We start from the raw sequence: 22,459 nt of genomic DNA on the forward strand, positions 1-22,459 counted from the left end.
GGCGACGAGCCGCTGGCAGCCCGCTCCTTAAAAGCCTTCCCCTAACGAGCCTGATCAGCCACACCTGTGGGGATCAGCCACACCTGTGGGTCCTCCGCCACTCTGCTCACAGCTGCCCCCTGTGGATAAGAGAAAAACCTCCCAGACCCTGACACTTTCAAAGTAGGGTTTAAAACTAGGGTTAGGGTTTCAAAGCAGCATTTGAAACTAGGGTTAGGGTTTCAAACTAGCATTTAAAGCTAGGGTTAGAGTTTCAAACTAGCGTTTAAAACTAGGGGTTCAAAGTAGGGATAGGGTTCCAAACTCGGGTTTCATATTAGGATTAGGGTTTCAAAGTAGGGTTTAAAGTTAGGGTTTCAAACAAGGATTTCATATTAGGGTTAATGTTTCAAATTAGGGTTTAAAGTTAGTTTTAGGGTTTCAAATGAGAGTCAGGGTTTCAAACTAGGGTTTCATAAAAGGGGTCAATGTTTTAAAGTGGGGTTTAAAGCTAGGGTTAGGGCTTCAAACTAGGGTTAGGGTTTCAAACTAACCGGCTGACTGGTGATGGTTTTCCTGGCGTCCTGTGCACATGTGCGATGTGTGTGTGTTCTTGCTGGAGAGTGTTGTGTTTATTTTTTTCAGCAATGGTACACTGCCACCATGAACCTGTTGGGCACCTGGCTCACCGAACGTATGGACCAGCAGCTGCACGTCTACCAGCTGAAGATCCTCATCAGGATCACCAAGGTGACTCAGGCCGCAGGCCAAATATGCACTGTGTGTTTGTTGCATACTAACTTTTGTGATCCCACCCCGGCAGAAAAAGTACCGTGACTTCCGCCTGCAGGGCGTACTGGACTCGACTCTGAACAGCAAGATGTACGACACGGTGCGCAACAGGCTGACTTTGGAGGAGGCCACGGCCTCGGTGAGGGAAGGAGGCATGCAGGGCATCTCCATGAAGGACAGCGACGAAGAGGACGAGGAGGACGACTAGAGGGACACGCACCCAACACCCTCCCTGCCCTCTTAATCACACTTTTGACTTTAGCCTGGTTAACCGATGCATGTACCAACTCAGATAGCCACTCTAGGACCTCGTTGTCAGCTCGATTTGCCTATGAAGGAACTATAAACTAATAATTATGAAAAAAAATAGTGCTTATATTGAGGAAACACAATAAAAAAAATAACCATTGATTGGCAGTTTAGCTGTGTCATAATAAAGATAGCACCGATTCATTTCTAAATTCATTTCTGTGTTACTAAGCAATATGGAGAAGCATTTGAGTGAGATTAAATAGTGTGTGTCCTCCCCTGTCCAATGCAAACTATGTACGTAAATGGCGCTTCTTTGTCGTACTCTCCATTCATTCATGGTACATTGTCGTAACAATGAGTATGTGTGCGTGTGTGTGTGTGTGTGTGGAGCCTTTTCTTTGTCTGTTTTCAAGTGAACGCCAACTTGCTTCGAGAGTGACGAGAATCCTCTGTTTTTTGTTGACGGCCCCCGTCTTAGATACGCTTTGACCTTCGACCTTCAGCCTCAGCACGAGGGGATTCTAGAGATGCAATACTCTCCATTCTCGCTCCATTTTGATAACTCGGGAGATTCTATTTTTATTTCCACATTCAACGAGAAAAAAAAAAAAAAGAAAACAGGTTCTATATTAATTGAGTTGCACTTTTACAGAGAAAAGAGTAAAACTGATTTTAATTTTTTTTATGAATGACAAAAAAAATGGTCTGTCTTTGTTGTGTATCTGTGTGGAATGAGATGTCTGGCTTGGGTCTCACTGTTGTTCTGTATATATGATATAAATATATATATAAATATAAAATGCTGTACATTGCATTCTGAGCCATCGCTGCATGCTTGTGGGTTCCAACCCTTCCCAAACACTTTTTTTCTCTCTATCTCTCCACTTTCCCGTGTCATTTAGCTGGTGGATTCATTCTTGCTTTTTCTTTTGTCTTTTCTTTTGCCTTCTGAACGCCAACGGTTGTAATATGCAAGAGCTGTGGCCTATGAATAAAAATTACTGTACATGTGTCACCTACGCCTGCTTATTTGATAAAAACATTTTTGGCCGAGAGAGCCATGAACGCCACATATAGTAAATAAAATTAAATGTAACCATACAATATGCATACATGGATGAGTGAATATGTGCTTTAAGTGTAAGAACAACACTTTTAATACAATAAGCCTCTTAATTCTTTTTAATAATGTTATGCTATTGCTAACCACTGATGAACAAAGAACTACTTACTGTTACTGCATTTTTTTGGTGCTGCATGGCTTTGCTGATGGCTTAGGTCTGCCTTAACAATCTTTAGTTGAGAAAGACTGCTCACATGCGACCCCTGATGTTTTTTTTTTAGAAAAAAAAAAAAGACCATGTATATATGACAGAGGTTACAGCAATCTTTGTGTGTTTTACATCTATTGAATTACTTATATGATATGATCTCCTTTAGCAAACAGGTCAATAAAATATAAATAAAGAAATGCAGTTAGAATGAGGAATGTGAAGAGTAATAGTTGCTCAGTTAAATTTGATCAAAATGTACTGAACAAATTTCAAAATTTTTACTTCATAATCCTACAAAAAAAAAAGAAAGGAACATTTGGAATATTACCATTATGAAATGAACATGTCCGGTCCAAAGAAACAATCATTAAAAGTGGCCTTTTGGTTTAAAAGAAAAAAGCCAGAAAGCAGCTAAAGTGTGGGCCATTTAATGTTTCATATATTTAAGAAGGCTGAGTCACAGTAGACAAGGTAAACCAACAATAGTGATCAACAGAACCAAAAAAGTGCCAAAGCGAAAAATCATTAACATAACTCATCCATTAAGACATTCAATCGATGTGCAACTAAAATAAAAAAAACAAGCAGAGAAAGGTGATGGATAGAAAGAGTGCTGAATGTCTTCATCATTCTAAAAGGGTTGTGAGACAGTAGAGGTCCTTTAGCAACTGCTGAGGTTACCTGTTGACTCAAGTGGCAAAAAAAGCGTTTTATTTCCACTGGAGACAAAACACAATTCACAGGGAAGTAGATTAAAAAACAAAAACAAAAGAAAATTTGAGCGCCAACCTCAAACCAGTAAAAAGTACAACAGCTTCACAATCCTCATGCATTTCTTAACAACCTTTTATTTTGTATATTAATCTGCATATAGTCGAGGAAATGTATCTGCACTTTGACAATTGAAACTTTTTTTTTTTTACTTTTTTTGTTAGTTTTTGGCTGATCAGCGTCCCTTTGTTGAAATGTTTCACAATAATAACATTTGGCAAAGCTGTGCGAACATGATCCAAACCCACAGCACTAAAACAGCCAGTCCACAAATAGGCAAAGAGTGATTGGCTATTAAGGATATAATATATAGAGATATATATTACAAAACAGTATAACAATATAAATCCCTGTAAAAAGCAATAAATGTTCACATTGGATGCCATGACGAGCAAAAGAAGCCATTTTGTTTTGTTTACGAGAGCTATTGATGTGGATGGGGAAGTGTCGGCACACGAGGAGTCATGTGACCTGCGGTCTCAAAGTTTGATGACACACAGGTTCCAAAAAGGACGTCGGGATGTCCTCCTTTGTCGCTTTGACATTTCAGCGGTGCGCTCGGGTCCGAGTTGAACGTGCGACGTCCTTGGGTAAAGTTGGGCAGTAACACTGATAGTTGAGTGCAAAGTGGACAAGAGCTGCTTGGGTTTTTTTTTTCTCTCTCATTTCTTCCACACGTTAACGGGATACAAACTCAGCGGGATTTGAGGATGAGAAATGATTAAAAAAAAAAAGTGAAGGGAGGGGGGCAAAAACATAAATATCCCAAAATGTTTGTCAGTATAAAAAGTAATAGTAAGTTTATTTTTCAATTATTTAATCAATAGTCTGGCAAAAAAGGCCTCTCAGGGGGGGAGAAGGAGAAGAAGTTCTTGTAGAAATGAAGTGCCTGGACGCTGCTCCTCAAACGAGCGACTCCATGCTCTCGGCAGGGTCGCACTGGTCCGCCATTACCGCCACCCCGTTAATGTCCGTGTGCATGGGGCCGCATTCTCCGCTAGCCGCCAGGCTCAGCATGGCTTTGTAAAGGTACTGGTACTGATCCTGCACCATGCACGCACACACACATACGCAACAGACATGAAATGAAGTGGTGTGTAGAGGTGGGTGAAGCATAACTAAACGTTTGATTGCCCTCTGGTGGGCAAAAATTGACCATGAGCAGAACTTAAGTGTACCCATTAAAACTATCATCTGCATTCAGCACGTGTCCTTGTGGGGTGCAAGAAGCATGCCGTACGTATAAATTATGCTATTTTCATAGTTTGAATGGGTCTGTTATTTACACTAGTAAAATTAAAACTCGAGTCTGGCGTTTAAAAAAAAAAAAGACCTAATTGTGTTGACTTTCTTGGCTGCTGGGCAGAAGGTGGCGGTAATGCACCAAAATTATGTGCCAACTGCCAAAAGAAAATGGAAGAAGAAAATGTACCGCCGGTGGCCACATCTTTTATATTACGCGAATGAAGAATGCCGTAATGCACCAAAACTATGTGCCCTAGGAAAGTTGAAGACAAAATGGGAGCAGAACAGAAATAGGCAAATTCACAATTAGTCAACCGTGAACAGGCTGGTGATTACTGTAGCAAACGACATTAAAACCCAATTAGCTTCACTAAATATTCTGTTGAACTGATTAAAAACATTAAAATGATTTTTCCAATCCCACAGTCTACTTACAATATCTGTAAAGACTCCCGGCCTCATGAGATTGATCATCTTGGCCACCTGATAGATGTCGACGACGCCTTCGTTCTCCAACTGCTGCGACAGCGTGGTGAGAGCGCACAGTGTCCCCGCTGACACCGCGCCGTACCTGCGAGGAGGCGGAACAATCAATCGCATGCAGCTGCAGGAGACAAAACCACCCGGGGGTGGAAAGTGACGTTTGAAATGGTGCAGTTAGAAGCTGTCTTGGATAAAGTACCTGAAAAGCGATACTTAAGAAAAAGTCATTTTGGTAGAAAATAACCTTGGTGGAAGTTTACCAAAAAAAAAACATACTCATCGTGCACAATTGTGGGGCCATCTCGAGTCATGGCCTCCTCCTTGATGACCCTGATGAGCTCAAAGGCGCTGCTGAGAGGAGCGTCGGGATTGGGCCACTTGGGGCACTGGAAGTGTCTCACTTCCAGAACATAGTCGTCCTGGTGCACACGTTAAAAAAAAGGAAAGTTACGCTCATGCGAGGAGGCGGGACATGATTTGAAAGCAGTTGGACAACGCGGGTACCTGCGTGGCTTCCAGGATGAAGTCGTGGATGATAATCTGCTCCTCGTTGGAGAGGCACAGTCTGTCCTTACTTATGAGCGTGACGGTGAAGGCGATGCAGTTCATGGCCTCTTCGCGACTCGGCCAGTAAACAAACTCATCCTCAGCCTGCACAGAATGGAGCACAAAAAAAAAGCTGAAATTACCGTTAGGCTTAAAAAAAAAATATTTTTTTTGTCTTATCAGAGTAAGAACATCTGGATTGGGAGTTTTTGTTTTAGTAAAGTTTCAAAACATTTTATAGCTTACTGAAAATTGTCAGCATTACGGGGTCACATTTACTCATCATTTCCTAGCTATTTTAATCAAAAACATCTTAATATTTCAACACAGGCCTCCCGATTTGATAGCAGCTTGCATCTATTAAATGTGTGACTCTTAACAGTTTTTGCTTGCAGGGTGTGCAAGTTACTGTTTGGATGTGAAATTATCTGTGTATAATAAATTGGAATCTGTTATCATTGGGAGGTTTCTTTCAAAACATTCCAAAACTTGACAAAACTATGTATACAAGTTGCTTACCAAGCCCTGGTTGTCAGGCAACATGACAATAATTTGTGCATTATGGTCCCAAATCATCCTCCAAAAATCAGTGGTGGTGTGGGGCAAAGGATGCTGGGTAATGATGAACTCGTTACTCCTGTAGTAACCCTGCGGAGAGAAAAGGGTTTTGATTTTTTTTTTTTAAAGGAGTGCGGCGTGCATTTGGACAGCCGATGCATAAATGGCATGGGCGGAGCTGACGAGGCCGTACCATTATGTAGGACGCATTAATGTAATCGGTGCCTTTCATGCCAGGCAAAGTGGTGAGACCCACCCTCGCTCGCTCGGCTGTGGAAGCAGAAACGCACACTCGAGTCAGAACCCGGAGCACTGTAATCACACTGGCTGATAGCACACGCGTTCATTACCATTCCTCACTGTTGCTATAGCAACAACAACCTCCATTTCCTCTGGCCGGGCGCCACGAATGCATCGAGCGATTAACTTATGGGATTATGGAAATAGATTCTAATTTTGGACCAAGAACTGTCTTTAATAATGTACAGCCGAGATACTGGCACCGGTTAGATGAGGAAATGCTACCTTGTTGCTTATTCTTGCGAGACATTTTTTTTTTCGCTTTACGTATTAACAAGCATCGCAAGATCGGACGAGACACTCACATGGAACCACGGAGGAGTTGCGGTTCTTTTCCTTGTTGCAGTCTTTGTGAGCACTGAAACACTCCACAAATCGAGTGTTGCATTGAGTCAGCAGCTGGTGACGGAGAAGCGAAAAGTCAATCACATGGTGTTAGAATCAATCAAACACACAGACTGTGAAAACCCACACTGGCTTTTTTTTTTTTTTTTTAATTAGTACAATAGACATGCTTCCCTCAGAGCAAGTGCAACAACAGACGACAACAGAGAACCCTGCCTCTGGGTAAAGTGCAATCTCGGTCAGAACAATCTATTACGGGATGCCACACAAACCTCGGAGTCAATCTAATTGGGAAAGAAGTAATTGTTTCTTTGTTTTTGTGTTCGGTTTGATTGTTGTCTTTAATGGTTTGACATATTTTTTATTAATAGTTAAAAATCATGTCTGCAGAAAAAAAATCTAGTTTCAATTTTGGAACAATCGCCAGCTACTGGATGAGAGAAAAATCATGTTTACGTGTTCTTTTTATAACAGCCCGAGATGCCACAAGATGGCGCCGTATTCCGGTCTAATAGGAAACAAATACATTCTTTAATTAGACTGGGTCGTTAAAGTAAGATTTCAGAAATGCATTCCCCCCCCCCCCAATCAAATTATCTATAAGAAATCTGTTTCTAAGGGTAAATTTATTATAAGATGGGTTGAACTATGATGCTATGTTAGATGATAGTTTTTGGCATATTTACAGTTGGAACTCACACAAAACAATTTGAGCAGACCATCAACAACTGCACTGTACTGCACTCGCCGTTATTCACTCTCACGCGGCAGGACGTGATCTCTATCCCCCCGGCGGATAAAATGGGATTACTGCTGTTCCCGTACACGGTTTTAACAAGCTTCCGATCAAGAGACCGCCTCCTTTCCAAAAGATGCCAATAGGGATCGTGTGACAATAGCGCAAGGTTATAAACTCACCCTGAACTGCTTCTCCAGACGGGTGCGGCCGACAGAATTTGGTGTGAGGATGCTGTTGACGTAGCCGTGCAGCTGCCAGGCGGGCACTTCTGTCTCTCGGCTGAAAATGGCCTCCATCAGAGCATCGTGAATGAACACGTACTGCTCCTGAAGTTGAACACACAATACAACAATCAAAATGTTCATGAATGTAAATGAAGAGTTTACAGAAAATGCTAACATAAGAAAGACATTTATTTTGATGGTGGCGGAGGTCACCGGTTGGATCCGGCAGAAAAACATCGGCTTCACTACGAATAACTACTTGATAGTGAAAGGTGAAATTGAGGTCACAGTATGCACGGGAAATTGCACACTAGAAGATTAGAACTACACGCCTACTCTGATGAGTCTGCTTTTGGCTGACATTTTGACACAAGTGTGACAATTTTGTCTTCATCCTGCCTTGCATCAACGTTCAAGTATGCCAGTGTTGATGAAAATGTGTGTGGGGATAATTTATTAAAACCCTTTAGGCCACTTCGTAGAAAATGAGGGCGCCTTGTGGGGAGAAAAAAAAAAATCAAATAAATTATTTTAAACTGACTTCTCCAAATGCAAAATAAGAAAGTCATCCTTCCACTCACATAAAATAAGACGAGTCAGCTCAAAGTGTGATCAAAGTCATGTTCAAGCTTTCTCTCCCCAAGCATTTAAAACCACGGAAGACTTTTTTAACATGTTTGCTGGGGGTCTTACCTCAGTCTGGACCAGGTAGTTGCGCTGTGTGCGGATATGTTTAAGAAAGTCCAGGATGCTGACTGTGCTTTTGTCCTTGATTTGTTGCAGCATGCTGTCAATGACAATGTACGTTCCTGTGCGGCCAACCCCTGCACTGAGGCCAGCACAAAGCAGTATGAGCACGCCGCCGCCGCTAAGGCCCGTCAGCACATTTCCAGCGTCTAATGCTCATAATTAATGTTCATTTAAGTAATGGATGGTACCTGCAGTGCACCAGGACCGGGCCCATGTCTGCAGTGCGGGCCGCTGATGAGCGGTTGATGAAGGTGAGGACGGGGAGGGTGTACTCTGGCACGCCCATGTCAGGCCACTGAGTGTAGTGGTATTGGATAACGATACGCTCGTTGAGCTTCCCCTTTGGGTTCCCCTTCTGACCCTGAGAAAATAAATAAATAAATCAACCGCGAATTAGAACAGTGTATTGTATCGTCGAGCTGATAATTAACAATTTTAAAAATTGACCTTTTTGACTTTTGTGTTCCGTATGAGAAATCGGCGCAAAGTGTAGCAGGCGTGCACTTTGGTGCTTTTCAGCGTCACAATGATGTTTCCGTACTGCTCGCTGTTCTCTGTTGGCCAGTACTGGTCACATTTCCTCTGTAAAACACAGCAATTGACATTTCATCATTCCTGATGGAAGCATACATTGACCATAAAGACTGCAAAAACTGGTCTTCGGTCCAAAATAAGAATATATACGGATTTACTAATTAGCTGAAAGAAAATTGTACTTTCTTAAAACAATATGTTCAGCCAGCCTAACAATAGCACATGAATGTCTTATAAAACTAGTGTTTCTACAGCCTACACATGAAGCATTATGGTATTTTTTATTTTAAGATAAACCTACTCATAACGAATCATAAAATCTCCATAACAAGTTATGACAACATAAAACACAATACATAAAACTTTAGCCTAATTGAAGCTTCTCGGCCAAGTTTCTTGGCACTAACATGCCAGGAAAGCAAACTACTTCACTCTAAATAAAACTACTCATCTAACGTAAACATTGGTATCAAAATGCCATGAAATACAGCCAAAGCTCAAAAAGTTCATTTTACAAATTATGAACTTGAAAACAGATGTGGATTCACTGCAACAATATTTCACTTTTGATTCAGGCTTTTTTTTTTTTCCTTTTCAGGGATCTGACTTATTTCTACCAATATCTAACAAGGTTTTGATTTTTTTTTTTGCCAGCTTTAATTTGGAAAAAAAAAAAAAAAAACTTGAATCAATTATGAGAAATATCAAGCATGAGGTTGATTAGATTTTAGTTTTGCCACTGTGATGGTTTTAACGACGTGTGCATGTTAGCCCACCCGTCCTTTCTCCACGAGGTTTGTGATCATGACAATGGTTCCGGTGTTCTGCTCCCACACCATCCTCCAGAAGTCTTCAAAGGTGGACTTAAGTGGACCCTGGGCAGCGATGTATGCTCTGGGACGGTTATAGCCCTGACGCAAGTCACATGATTCACAATGAAAGTGACGTTCAGACGACTTAAACATAACACGAAGCGTTTCAACTCACGTCCACGTAGTTGGCGTTGATGTAATCGGAATGTTTGGCGTCTTTTCCGGCCAATGCACGTAATTTCACCCGGCTATGGTCATCTGCGGGGGGATAATCGATATATTTGAACAAATTATTGTTAAAGGTAAGAATGTAGGTTAGGAAAACACGAGAGGATTCCTCCGCAGTAGACATCCTCTCTAATCTCATTTCACAGCAGACTCACAAGCCACAATGTTGATGTATCTGTTTTTGTGCTTGTTGTCAGGATGATTGGAGTGTTCCGCAGTGATTTTCAAGTCGGCCGTGGAACGCTGGACCTCCTGGGGTGGGAAAGCAAGAAAAAAACAAAAAGCAGGGTTGAATCCTTTTCTATTGCATTTAACTAAACTGTGTCATTTGCTTTATTGCATAAAAAAAATCATCATCTTTTATTATTTTAAATGCATGACAAAACAGGCAAATATGAGCATGTCATTATGTAAAAGCATCCAGACAGTCGAGCAGCTAAAGAAAAAAAAATGCTCGACTAATTTTGCCATCTTATTCATTTTCCACCAAGGGCAAAATTTAGACCAAACGTCCCTTCAAAAATGGTCCTGCGGTGAACTTAACTCATTTCCGGTACCCACGCTTCAATTTCTAGTTAGTAGTTAGGCTTTAATTAATAGTGCTCTCTGCTGGATGCTGCAAAGTATTAAAACCCATCACGCCTCCACTGGTTCAAAACATACACAACACCAAGTCACTCGTTAAGAAGAAAAAAAAAAGTCAGGTTCCTCAATCCATCCTGCGTGTACAACAAAAAAATAAAAAAGTGCCAAGTAAAAATCAAGCGATTTGGTCCACGTATCAGCAACGCTATTAGTGCTTGAACTCAAACAACCTTCTTTCCATCCTTCTCCTTCTCCGTGTTATATTTACATGACAAATGAGCGTATGAGCCGGACGCCAAACGACCCAATTAAAGAGCAGCCTTCAGGAGCCAAGCTTTCGTGTTTTTTTTTTTTTAACCTGCTTTCACCCTAATTAACTCCAAATCTGTCTGTGTGTCTTTCTCCCAAATAACTATCCAAAAAGAGCAAAGTTGAAGGGGAACATGGCACCATGCTGAATAGTCTGCGGGGAGGAGGGCGAGTGCATTGCTCGGTTCGGGCTGAACGCTCTGATGCTTGCTTGGTTTTGTTAGAGCTGTACTGAAAGCTCCAGTGCGGCCATAGCCAGACTTTTTGGTACATTTGTGCAAAGCAAGAAGACATCAGTAAACTGTGAGAAGAGATGTTTGATTTTTGGAAGCGATAACAAATGTATTGGTTGATGCAACCCCCCCAAAAAAGTCTGTCAAGTTTGCATGAGTAGTTTTGTTCTAGTGCTTATTGAGTGCTTCAACAGAGAATTTCAACACAGCTGAGAAACAGATAGTGACTATGTGATCAAAAGCTATCAATAGGAACGTGATGATCTGAAGCCAAATGTCCCTGAAGGTTTTCCATTTGGGATTCAACACAACATTTTCAGAAAAATATGCCTTAAAATAAAGTGGACTGTTTTGTCTTCATTAATTTGCTTTTAGATTTGTCAATATCATTTCCACATTTAAATTTTTTTGTAAGAGTTACACAAATTGTCATATTCTGTCAATTCAAAACAGAGCAATAGAATTCTTTCTGCTGTCCTACTTACAAAGTTATGAACATATATTGTAGATTTTTTTGTATGGATGTGTTTCACATCAAGCAGTTGAATTACAACAATTTTCCATCCCAACCATGATGATGCATGATCGAAAGTTGAAATCCATCACTCTCAACAATCTCTTAGCCGAGACAATTCCAACTGCCGAGCGCCACTTGTGCTGCAATGTCACTTCCAGTCTGCAGCTGAAAATGATTTTCCCAACATGGTGCCGCCTTACGTTGATGAATTATTCTGTTGAATTCGTATTCCATAAATGTAATATTAATCACGAGTCTCATGTTTTCTTAATGTGGCCACAAAAATGTATGGTATTCTTGTTTTTAAAATTTGGGGATTTTGTTCCTCTTTAATAATTAGCATTTGTACGCAGAATTCTCTGGAAGAAAGACGAATGGTGGCGCGCTATTTCTCAGTATGTGCACGTTATGAAAAAATTGGAGTGCCTGGGTTGGCTGACTCATGTACCATTCAATTCTTTATGATGAACGAATATCAGCGAGCTGTGCGGTGAGGCGTGACCAATGTAATTAGCAATTACCAGACCTAAACATTATAATAAAAAAAGAACGTCGATGTAATTTTTTTGTGTATTACTAAAATTAATAATGGATTTTTTAAATAAATGAACAATATTTATTTTTTTAAAAAGTTCTACACGGTCAGATTCAACTTGATATTGTGAGAAATTACGTAATGATAATAATTTTAAAGAATTACCTCAAACTCCTCAGAGAAACCTTGCAGGTTGTTTTTGTAGAGCTCCATGATGTGTTTGACAAACTGCTTGACAGGAATGGCCTCCATGTCATCTATAGTGAGCGCAAAACACAGAAAGAACGTTTCATTTGTTAAATTAAGTCATAAAAAAACCCCCACACCATTTAAAGTCCCAGTGAAACAAAAATAAAAATATCTTGACTCTAAATAGGGATATTAAACAAGCCCACCAAAATTCTCTGAGTAAAAAAAAAAAAAAATCTGATCAGCCTCGAAAATCACAAACCAAGACGTTATCTCAGACTTCAGACGCTGTGGGCTGAGTTTAGGCTTAGTCTGCAAGCTAACTGCACCCATAAGAGTAAAAATGGGCTTTGTAGTAAAAATGAGGCGACTCAAAAATGCACAGCAAAATTTGGCTCTTGCCAGAAAGCCCAAGTGCATCACTGGATTTTATTTTATCCATGCCTTACAAATCCAAATAACCAAAATGTTGTAAAAGAATTGAACGTTGTATCTCTACAGTTCACTACTACACAGTCGTCAGTCTATCTAATTATCTAATCCACTTCCCAAGGTCCTTAAATTTTCTTTACAGATAAGGCCAATTGAAAACAGTCAACGGGGTACAAAAACAGGGAAGAGCTGCTGTAACTGGTGCCACAAATGTGTTATTTTCAGCATTTATGGTGGAAGCATCTGTCTCCGTGGAGCCCTATCATCTTGAGGTCACACACGAGGGATCTTTGATACGGCTGTTGGAGCAGCCTCTCAGGGACAATAGAGCCCGGGGCCCCAGCTGTCATGGCGTCTGATGCTGGCTAATGTTTAAATGAACACACCATTGCACCTGGGACCCAAAAAAGGCCGACCTGGTCACACAGTAAAAGCGGATTCATCTTTGCTAATCCATCCATTTATCACAATGTCCTTCAGCCTATTGGACCGTTGCGGTTGAAAGAACCTCGAATGAACTAATTAGATCTTGAAAGCATATAAGCGCTTCTTCATCCATCTCTTAGCATAATATAAACGTTTAAATACTTATAAATTTTACGGGCCCGTTTAGGTCACAGCTCTACGAGTTTCCCTTTCCTTGAACTAGGTGGACTCAATTCCGTCGTCTGTTCAGTTATTCTGACTATGTATGCTGTGGGAACACTACAACGCAAATAAAAGGGAGAAAGGAGGCGACAAGCAATGAAAGTGGAATTTTAATGTGCAGTCGACGGCGACATCAGCTGTGCTTTGTGACTACGATATCGCCGTCTTCAAATGTCACAGAGCTTTGTGACTGAGAAACTTAAGCCTGATATCAACTAGCAGCCAGCCAGTGCGCCGTTGCTGGGAACATTAAAAGAGAGCAAGCAAAAAAAAAAAAAATAAAAAAAATAAAGCCAGCCAGCCCTCATACTCAGCTGCAAAGGGACTCCCGGAGTCATTTCACATGTAAATGAACTTAAATTGTGCAAATATGCACATCAAAGAAGCAGAGACAGAGCCATTTGAGAAATGTTTATGGTGATTTCAGAATACCCCTGGAATTAGCTGCTTTATTTTGAGTTAGTTTCCCCCATTAAATAATGCAATTTAAACAGGCCGACTCACTGGAGTATATATAAAAAAAAAAAAAAATGACAAAGTGAGAAAACTAGCAAAGGTCGACGGTGTTAAAATAGTACAATTTGCTGCCGAGTGTCTACCTGGTATTGGGATGAAGGGGATGCTCTCATTGGCCACCACCCGAGGAGAGCTGCTTTCCTCCACATAGAAGTGAGCTGTCTGGAAAAACCTCCTGCAGGGACAAAAGAAAAAATGTTGCGTGAGCTGCCATCGAAAAGACAAGCAAATATTGCCTTAGATGATGCAAAAAAAAAAGAACACCACGTCCAACATGACACACCGATTTTGCCAAACAGACCACAGGTGACGTAAACAGCTAAGAGGTGTCATCTCAACCAAACACCATCCGCTCAGGGACAAAACGTGTCACACTCCAAAAAAACATCCGCTATGCTTTGAAAGCAACATAATAGGAGCATATTGAAGAACAAATTGCACGTGCTGCAAAAAAGTTATTTAATATTAAGAGTCTGCAAGCTCATCCATTTCGCTAACATACATCCAATTTTCCAAAGCATCTCGTAAAAAATGATAAATGTGTTAATTATATTTGCAGCGTCACCAAATTAATCTTCTACAATGAATTGCGCATGCATTCAAAATGTCCTGCACAATGGATAGAAATGAATGGATGGTGCATGGGGGGGAAAACAATTAGAATTTATGGAGGCCCTTAAAAGACACAGTAGTCTTACAAGTCCTCAGCATGGAGTCTCTCTCATTGACACAAAAGTGCTGACTAATGACTAAACATACCAAGAGACAATCTCAGTGTCATTGCCACAAAAAAATATTCCAGGTGTGATCCTACCTGTACTTGCAGAGAAGGTTGCAGACGCTAGTCATTCTTTCGGATGGACACACAACCAAAACAAAAGGACTGCCTTGAATTGACAAAGGTATGGAAAGAGAGAGATGGAGGGATGGACTGGTGAGGGGAGGGGAGGGGTTGAGGAGGGCACGTTCCCAGCTTGCGTCACAGCCTCCAAATTCCAATCAATCTCCCCAGATGCGTTGCGGCTACCTAAGCGGCGAGATCTGCGCGTCCTCCTCAACAGCTCGCTTTGAGGGAATACAACCCGAGATGAACGAGGCTTTTCCGAAAAAGGATGACAGTTGCAAAAGCGCGGCATCAACACCGACGCGCCGTGCGGGATTTGTTCCGGCCTCAAACATCTGTGAGCTTTCAACAAACAGCTCAGGCCTCAGAGGCATCCAGATGTGTGTTGCAATTAAGTCCATTGGAGTTCTGCTCGTGACCTTGACAAGTGAGGAGGAGCAAACACACAAGACAAATACTCCCACAGACATTGAGCTGATGACATCTTTCCCCTCTAAAACCTATCATGTGTGAATTTGAAGAATAGTGGATTTTGTTCTCAAAGAGCGCAAGTAGCTAACGAGCAGGGATCGGCTCAAACGGAAAGAGTATGGTTTGATTTCATCTTTCATCATGGCCACTCCCCCCCCCCGGGAGCTGACACTGTCTGAACTGTGAGAGTTGTCATAACAACCGCTGGGATGTTCAGCCCGGCCGTATCTTGGAGCATTCCTTGCTCTTGCATCAAAGTCTTCTGCTGCCAAAATCTGTGACCACTTTGGAAACAAAACTTTCACCGGGGAAGCTTCATCCTCTCACTTCAAGTGACATCAGGTAAAGTAGAATTACACAGTGAAGGACAACTTATTTTTTCAATGCACTCAATATATTCATATATATTCATGAAATTGTGAAACTCAAAGTGGAAATGACTACCACATGCTTGGTTTTTGCATTTAAATACAGAGTTTCTGAGTTTTTTTTTTAATTACAGAAGACCGTTCCATTTGACATCTCATTTTCTATTATACAAGCCCAAAGAGTAAACAAACTATGAAAAAAATAAAACCCATGACCTGTGCACCGCATTAAAGAAACAAAAAGGAAGCCGGCAAATCTATTCAAATCCGCGGAGAACTTTCTCCTCTACATATTCATTACAATTCTTTAATTGGGCAAAAAGTAATTTTGATTACCAGATTAATCAATAGAATAATTATGAGAATACCTAATTAAAATACTACAGATAAAATAATAATGCAGAATCTTGAGGGGAATAAATAAATTTGCATGAGAGCAGCTGAGGAAATAGCCAGTAGTGCCATTTGTAACTCATTAACTATCCCACATGTGCTAGTGGCTTGGCCCGGGTAATTACTGGAACTTCACTTGCTTGGCTGGAAATTAGCCGAGCAGATGAAAACACAGCTGGGGCCGCTGTTGGTACGGCGGGGCCTTCAGGTCTCCCGCCTCAAGCCTCGCACGGTGATGGCCTTCATTGTGCAGCGAGAAGGCACACAAAGGAATCATCACAGAAATTAAAGCACTGATGGTAGAAAAAAAATGTATAGACGCATGCTGCTCGAGGCATGACCCATAAATGATGAGCAAAAAAAAAAAAGGTTGACCCCCGAGAAGGCGACAAGCCTGTCATTCCTGCAGCGCATCTTTGTTCAGACTCATTGTCACATACATAATTTGACCCTTCGTCTTGTGCAAGTCTCACCTCCAGTAGACCATCACGATGAGTAGCATGATGAGGCAGAGGAGGGTCAGCGCAGATACGACTACCAAGGGGACAATCCACACCATCCTGCCCATGCCGGGGTGAGGCGTTCGGGTCACGTTGGACAAGGTGGTCCTCTCTGGGACAAGAGACAAATGCAAATTTAATGTCGGGTATTTTGATGCAAAATTGCATTACAATTTGATGAATTTTATTTATCCGGGTAAACCAATTGAGAACTGATTCATTTGCAAATGCTGACTTTTGCGACAGACAATGAATTAAAGTGTATTGGGATTAATGAGGTGAGTGTTATCATTTGTTGCACTGTTCCAGTCGTTCGAGGATGAATTGGAAGAAAACACCAACTGAAAGCAGTGTGGAACAAAGGTTTAAAAAAAAATAAATAAAATAAATCGATAAAACAGGGAGTGCAGGTGGGCAAATGGTGGTGAGCAAAAAGCGAGCGGAAAAACATCCGAATACAAAAAAATACTCTTCATAATAATGTAGTTTCTAGTGACAATAGAATCTAATTTGTTGTCAAATACTGAATTTTTATTCTTTCGCATATTAGGACTCCATTCTCACACATTATCCTAACTATCCACTTCTTGCTCTTGATTTGACATTTTTTTCCAGAGAGTAGAAAGATTCCAGCAGCAATACGCTAAATTCATTTGTGCAGACATGCTACCTACAGCGCCCTAAGCTTAAAAATAAAATAAAAAGATCTAAATCAGCTTTCTCTTGAAGCAAACAGCCCCAAAAGAGAAAAGCTTGAGGCACAATACCTCTCGCGGGCACCTGCCCTCAGGTTTCTGTGTTGTTCAGATACAAAAGCCTACATCAGAGCTTAGTCTTTGACTGAGCTGGTCCTTGAATCAAGATTTATTTTGCTAAACCAGCTTGTGAAGCCACCAAGCATGTTCACGCTTGACAAAATCTCACCGGTGTGGATGGAGAACGGCCAAAGACGCTTCCCATCACTGCTGATCTTTGGTGAGAGAGTGGAGCTCTGCGGAATCTGCATCTCAGCGCTGTCATTTTGCGGCTCCTGAGTGGTGACTGCGTTGATGTTTGTGACGTTTTCCTGTGGGGGGGTCAGGTGGCTGACCACCGTGCTCGCAGGCGCTGTGCTGCCTTGAGTTGTGGCCTTCTCTTTGGCTGTGGACGCAGGGGTGGGGAGGACGGTCTCTTTGGCCGCCGTGCTGTTGCCTTGCGTTTTCTCATAGGTGGGTGTCGTCTTGTTCTTTTTCTTCTTCTCTGCACCTCTGTCCTCCTGCTCTCCCTCTCCGTCCCCTTCCTCGTCTTCCTCTTCCTCACCCTTGGACGTAGCCGGGTTTTCCTCAGGGGGAGAGTCGGTCTCCGCGACCTGGGGCACCACTTGCTCCGTGCTGGGCTTTGCGGCTGGGGTGGATGAGTGAGGTGGGCTCTGACTGGCTTTTGGTATCTGCGTTGGCCAAACAGAACTGGGCAAAGAAGAGATGACCCCACCGCTGACACCCAAGCCTGCCAGGAAGGTGCTCGTAACCACTGATGCTACCGTGGCTTGACTGCCACTGGAGGAAGGGCCCAGTCCTGTTGCCATGGAGACAATGGAGAAGTGGATGCCAGAAGATGTCCATGTTGAGGAACCGGAGCTGATGGGAGCCATGTCAGCTGATGATACTGGAGATACTGTCGGCTGAGAGAGGCAGATTATATGAGGTCACCTCAAGGATTAAAATGGCATTCTGTAAATCTTTTGGACTGCCATCTACTGGTCAACTTACCATACCGGTCTTCACGATACGGGAACCTTCAAATATTCTTGTGGTGTTCGCTGCAATACAAAGGAGGTAAAAAAAAATATTTTAAAAAAAAAGTCAAAATCCTATGCATACTGTAATGAATACACATACATTTCATAGTCAATACTGGAAATGGAGGGAAAAAAAATTGACACCCCACAAAATTGTCCATAATTGCTTATAATAATATCTTAAACTAGAGGAGCTCGTCTGATTGGCTGGCAACGACGGTCGACCAATTTTCATGAAAAGGTAATTGGCTTTCATTACCGATCACCCGCAGCTCATACTTTAGCCTGAAGCCAACGAGACTCCAGTCTGTGTGCAGTGTAGCATCCCCTCCCCCTTTCCTCAACAGGGCACGGGCAATCCAAACAAAACATGCATACATCATTATTTTTCCAAATTTTCTGAAATGTTACAGACCAAACCAGTCACTGAATCATAATTTACTGTGCGTTTTGTGTACTGTCAATCTGAAATAATGATGTATTTTTATAAGATAGCGGGATGGCAATTTAGATGGAATGTTTTTCTTTTTTGTTAATCTTAATTGAAAAAAATAAATGACAGATAAAACGATTGCTAGAATAATAGTGAGTGAGTAACTCTAAAATCAATTGATAAAGTGTAGTTAATAAATGACCATAAAACCCGGATTGGAACATCCCAAGGTTAAATAGTAAATCTATTTATCAATTTCATTTAATATCATTTTCTAAAAATAAATGGCGATCAGAGGATTTTATTCTGGGGAAAAAATATTACCACTTCAACATATTTCTTTATTGCCATACTCTTTCTCTATTCAGACAGATGATTGATAGAATTTTCTGGCAAACACAAATCTGTGAATTTGTGAACTGCAAGTGTGATTCGGCGGGGGGGGGTGGGGGATTAGTGTACCTCTGAAGAGTAACGTTTGGCTGAAGTCGCTGCGCAGGTCATGTTGACATACCGCCTGTACCCGGAATAGGTACAAGACATCTGGGGACACGTTAGTGATAACTGCTTTCTGCAAGAAAACATACAAACAAACAAACAAACGTACATTTAAAGCTAATGATCAAATTGGAACACCGACTGACTAAGTGAGCATCAATACATTCACCGCTCCGCATTGCGTATACGCTCAATTAGTACGACTTGCGTCTCCAACTCAGCAGACGGGAGGCACTTTAAAAAGGCAGCTGCTTGTATTTCACAAAAGACAATTCAGATAAAAGGTGTACGGATATAGAAACTGAGACTTGAAATGGATATTAAGAGCGTATAATAAGAAGGACTGACAGCCAAGGGGGAAGTTGAGAAACCACTCTCAGTAAAGTGACAGCATTAATGGCGTGCGACGACGCTGACAGCCAAATTAAGTGTCTGTGCTATAAATGTACAATCACATGAAATTAATTAAAGTGAATGAAAGCCACGAGACGATCTACTGAAATCCCTTTAAAAAAAAAACAGTCAACAGACAACGCAGCGGTTGTTCTGCAGGCAAAGCTACAGTGAAAGTTCAATATAAGTTTTTAAAAAAAAAAGTCTTGATATCAAAAAACTGCTCCTCAAAATGAGGACAGCTCCAGTTTTTCCAAGTATTCATCACAATGTGTTCTGTATTTTCTCTCTCAAAAAACTAGTGTCCCATGTGTTTTCTCAATCTAAAAAAAAAAGTTTGATGATATACATTTCACAGAAGTTCCAATATGAACAAAGATTGTCTTGTAATGCTGGAAACAAAATGTTTCCTCCACCCCCACGTGTGTTTGCACTTGAAGCTTCTTGTTTTCACCGCATCTGCAATTGGTGGGGCAAAACTAGTGGGCAAGTTAGAAAAAATAAAATAAAATCTGCGTTGTTTTTGTGTGTGTAAAAAAAAAAAAAAAACAGTGGTGCACTCCGAGCAAGCTGAGGGTGGTGGGGTTGGGGTGGGGTGGGGTCAGCGGGTTTTAAAGGAAGCCGCAGCTGGTTGTTGGAATCCCACAAACACAAGACGATGTGAGCCAGGAGCGGAATATTTAGTGTGTGGAAGAACATGCTTGTAGGTAGAAGCCCTGCAGGATAGATTTCTGTAGAGACGTTGAATGTTGGAAAGACTAAAGAACAATCTGAAGTTAAGAGTGAACATGATGACTGGAGCCAAAAGCTCAACTGGAGGCTTGGAAGTTAGACTTCAAACCGAGACACTGTACTTAAACAAGACAGATGGGACGTGAATAGATGGATTTTGCCCATTTGACAATTTTCACACAAGCTGTGGAAGACATGTTGGAAAGATCTGTCTTGGTGTAAACTTGGCAGCTTGTAGATTTTGATATCATCAATTATTAATCATGATAATTTAGACCGTGTTTTTAAACGTTGCTTTAATTTGACTGACGTATAAATCTTCATCCTTCATTATATTTCTAATTAAGATAAACTAGAAACATAGGTTGTGCTGCAGACATGCCATCATGTCCAACACCTTGGACTAAAACAATCCCAAAAAACTTTCTGTCATCTTGTAAAAAAAATCACTCCAGATGTTGATATCGAGAAAAATCCATCTTGAATATCCATCTCATTTTTTTGTTTCATTGTCTAGGTTCCTTGTCAATGTACCTACCAGTCTAAATGTAAAACACGACCGATGGAAATGTAATAGATGATCCTAAAAGGGAGACCCTAGGTGGACACAGACATGCATTATGGATAAATCTGTCAGCGAATGTGACAGGCCTGTGTGTCTCCTCAGCCAAACTCGAGTGACAGGATGGGAGGCGCTCTGGGCTTTGATATCAACCACCGGCTACATACAGGGGTTCTCATAACCTGTCACCTCTTACATTCACACTGACTGATCCTGTTAGTAACATCCACATTGCAAAACTCCATTGAGATGACTTATTCTCTTGTGTAGATGTCAGTGGCGTGTTATCTAAGGCCGCTCACCATGCTTTGATCTCCTGTCTTGGTGAAGGTCTCTTCATCAGCGACATCGCGCTTCACCCAGCTGTAGGACACCATGTAGCTAGTGATGGGTGGGTGGTACACAGTCAGGGGGCGTTCCCAGCTCACCATCAGGGCCGTCTGGTTCAGCGGTTGGATCTTCATGCTCACTGGGGCGCTGCTGCACACTACATGACAATGAAAGCTTTCAACATCTCAGTGAAGAGTGAAGATGAAAGGCTTGATCATAATCACATGTAACCAAATAATTGGAGCTCTCTTTTATAGGCACTAGCACCACAACAGTTCCATTGTTACCATGAGAAATACTCTATACTCTTTACAGGATTCAGGTCGGGGAGGGGGAACTTGCACAGGAACCTCAAGGTGGCAGTAGAGGCTGCGCCGTGGACACTAAGAGAGTCGGCAGACACAATTTGGACATTTTTCCCGAACACAATGGTGCAACAGCAATCAAGAAACAATGTCAACTAATCATGTGCACATAGGATTTGTGACAAATTGAGATTGTCACAATCATTTGCACAGTAAGTGAACTGTGATAAGCTGTATATAGTATACAGTATATACGCACACGCACGCACGCGCGCACACACGCACGCACGCACGTACACACACACACACACACACACACACACACACACACACACACACACACACACACACACACACACACACACACACACACACACACAGAGTGACTCTGGGGGAAAAGCACATGGGAAAATTCTGGCAGTGTTGATAAAGTGTGACAGTGTGTGAATTGTATTTGAACCTGTCGGATGTTGCGTGTCAGAAGCTTAATGTTTAATGAAAGAAAAAGATCTCATCTTGTTTTGAAGTCCCGGGCTTTCTGGGATTAGATTCATTATTTAGCATATCTGCTGTAGAATCTTTCAAGACATATATTTTGATTGTAATTTCAGAGTATGGAATATCCATATCCATCTTTGGTCATATTATTAGGCTTTAATTACACTTTTTCAGAGCTCAGTAAAAGTGTCCCCTATGAAATGCAATTTGAACAGCTTTCTTGGCTTTAAAATTTGAAGCAATTTCGCCAAGGTTTGCCCTGCCTCCCATGTATTGTCAACCAAACAATACCAAGTTCAGATAAACACACGCGCACAAAACCTTGACAGCTGTCACTGCTGGTGATAAAAAAGCCACATTGTTGATTTGCTATATGCATTTTCCTATAGCAGCCAAAAAGACAAAGAAAATCGGAGTAAGCTAGCCAGAAAAATGAGTCAGTCGGGGCTCCCGGAAAGGCGGTAATGGAGGGTGAGTGTGGGGGGGCTGGTTTCTGATTTTGGTACTGAACAAAAGCACGCTAGTCCACCACATTCATTCTGCACACTGACCAAACACC

General features: G+C 41.5%; 2 protein-coding genes across 12 annotated transcripts in view; one reads left to right on the plus strand and one right to left on the minus strand.

Moving 5' to 3' along the window:
- cadpsb (Ca2+-dependent activator protein for secretion b) overlaps positions 1 to 2,038 on the plus strand; it is a 54,338-nt gene extending 52,300 nt beyond the window's left edge. For all 5 annotated transcript variants that reach the window (XM_088389139.1, XM_088389140.1, XM_088389136.1 and 2 more), the window contains 2 exons: positions 625 to 729; positions 803 to 2,038. In XM_088389139.1, the coding sequence (XP_088245265.1) occupies positions 625 to 729; positions 803 to 979 (282 nt within the window). In that variant the 3' untranslated portion in view covers positions 980 to 2,038. The remainder of the gene's footprint in view (positions 1 to 624; positions 730 to 802) is intronic.
- A 671-nt stretch (positions 2,039 to 2,709) lies between these two features.
- LOC148390864 (receptor-type tyrosine-protein phosphatase gamma-like) overlaps positions 2,710 to 22,459 on the minus strand; it is a 145,545-nt gene continuing 125,795 nt past the window's right edge. For all 7 annotated transcript variants that reach the window (XM_088389135.1, XM_088389132.1, XM_088389134.1 and 4 more), the window contains 21 exons: positions 21,070 to 21,254; positions 19,045 to 19,153; positions 18,121 to 18,170; positions 17,297 to 18,032; positions 16,346 to 16,484; positions 13,880 to 13,971; positions 12,177 to 12,268; positions 9,988 to 10,084; positions 9,780 to 9,862; positions 9,569 to 9,703; positions 8,706 to 8,840; positions 8,447 to 8,619; positions 8,202 to 8,337; positions 7,464 to 7,610; positions 6,506 to 6,599; positions 6,094 to 6,170; positions 5,862 to 5,990; positions 5,301 to 5,447; positions 5,073 to 5,215; positions 4,749 to 4,884; positions 2,710 to 4,112 (listed from right to left, as the gene is read on the minus strand). In XM_088389135.1, coding sequence (XP_088245261.1) covers positions 3,972 to 4,112; positions 4,749 to 4,884; positions 5,073 to 5,215; positions 5,301 to 5,447; positions 5,862 to 5,990; positions 6,094 to 6,170; positions 6,506 to 6,599; positions 7,464 to 7,610; positions 8,202 to 8,337; positions 8,447 to 8,619; positions 8,706 to 8,840; positions 9,569 to 9,703; positions 9,780 to 9,862; positions 9,988 to 10,084; positions 12,177 to 12,268; positions 13,880 to 13,971; positions 16,346 to 16,484; positions 17,297 to 18,032; positions 18,121 to 18,170; positions 19,045 to 19,153; positions 21,070 to 21,254 — 3,176 coding nt within the window. In that variant the 3' untranslated portion in view covers positions 2,710 to 3,971. The remainder of the gene's footprint in view (positions 4,113 to 4,748; positions 4,885 to 5,072; positions 5,216 to 5,300; positions 5,448 to 5,861; positions 5,991 to 6,093; positions 6,171 to 6,505; positions 6,600 to 7,463; positions 7,611 to 8,201; positions 8,338 to 8,446; positions 8,620 to 8,705; positions 8,841 to 9,568; positions 9,704 to 9,779; positions 9,863 to 9,987; positions 10,085 to 12,176; positions 12,269 to 13,879; positions 13,972 to 16,345; positions 16,485 to 17,296; positions 18,033 to 18,120; positions 18,171 to 19,044; positions 19,154 to 21,069; positions 21,255 to 22,459) is intronic.

This window comes from Syngnathus floridae, chromosome 11, assembly GCF_059516105.1.
Source record: "Syngnathus floridae isolate MCC-2025c chromosome 11, RoL_Sflo_1.0, whole genome shotgun sequence".
Classification (NCBI taxonomy): Eukaryota; Metazoa; Chordata; class Actinopteri; order Syngnathiformes; family Syngnathidae; genus Syngnathus; species Syngnathus floridae.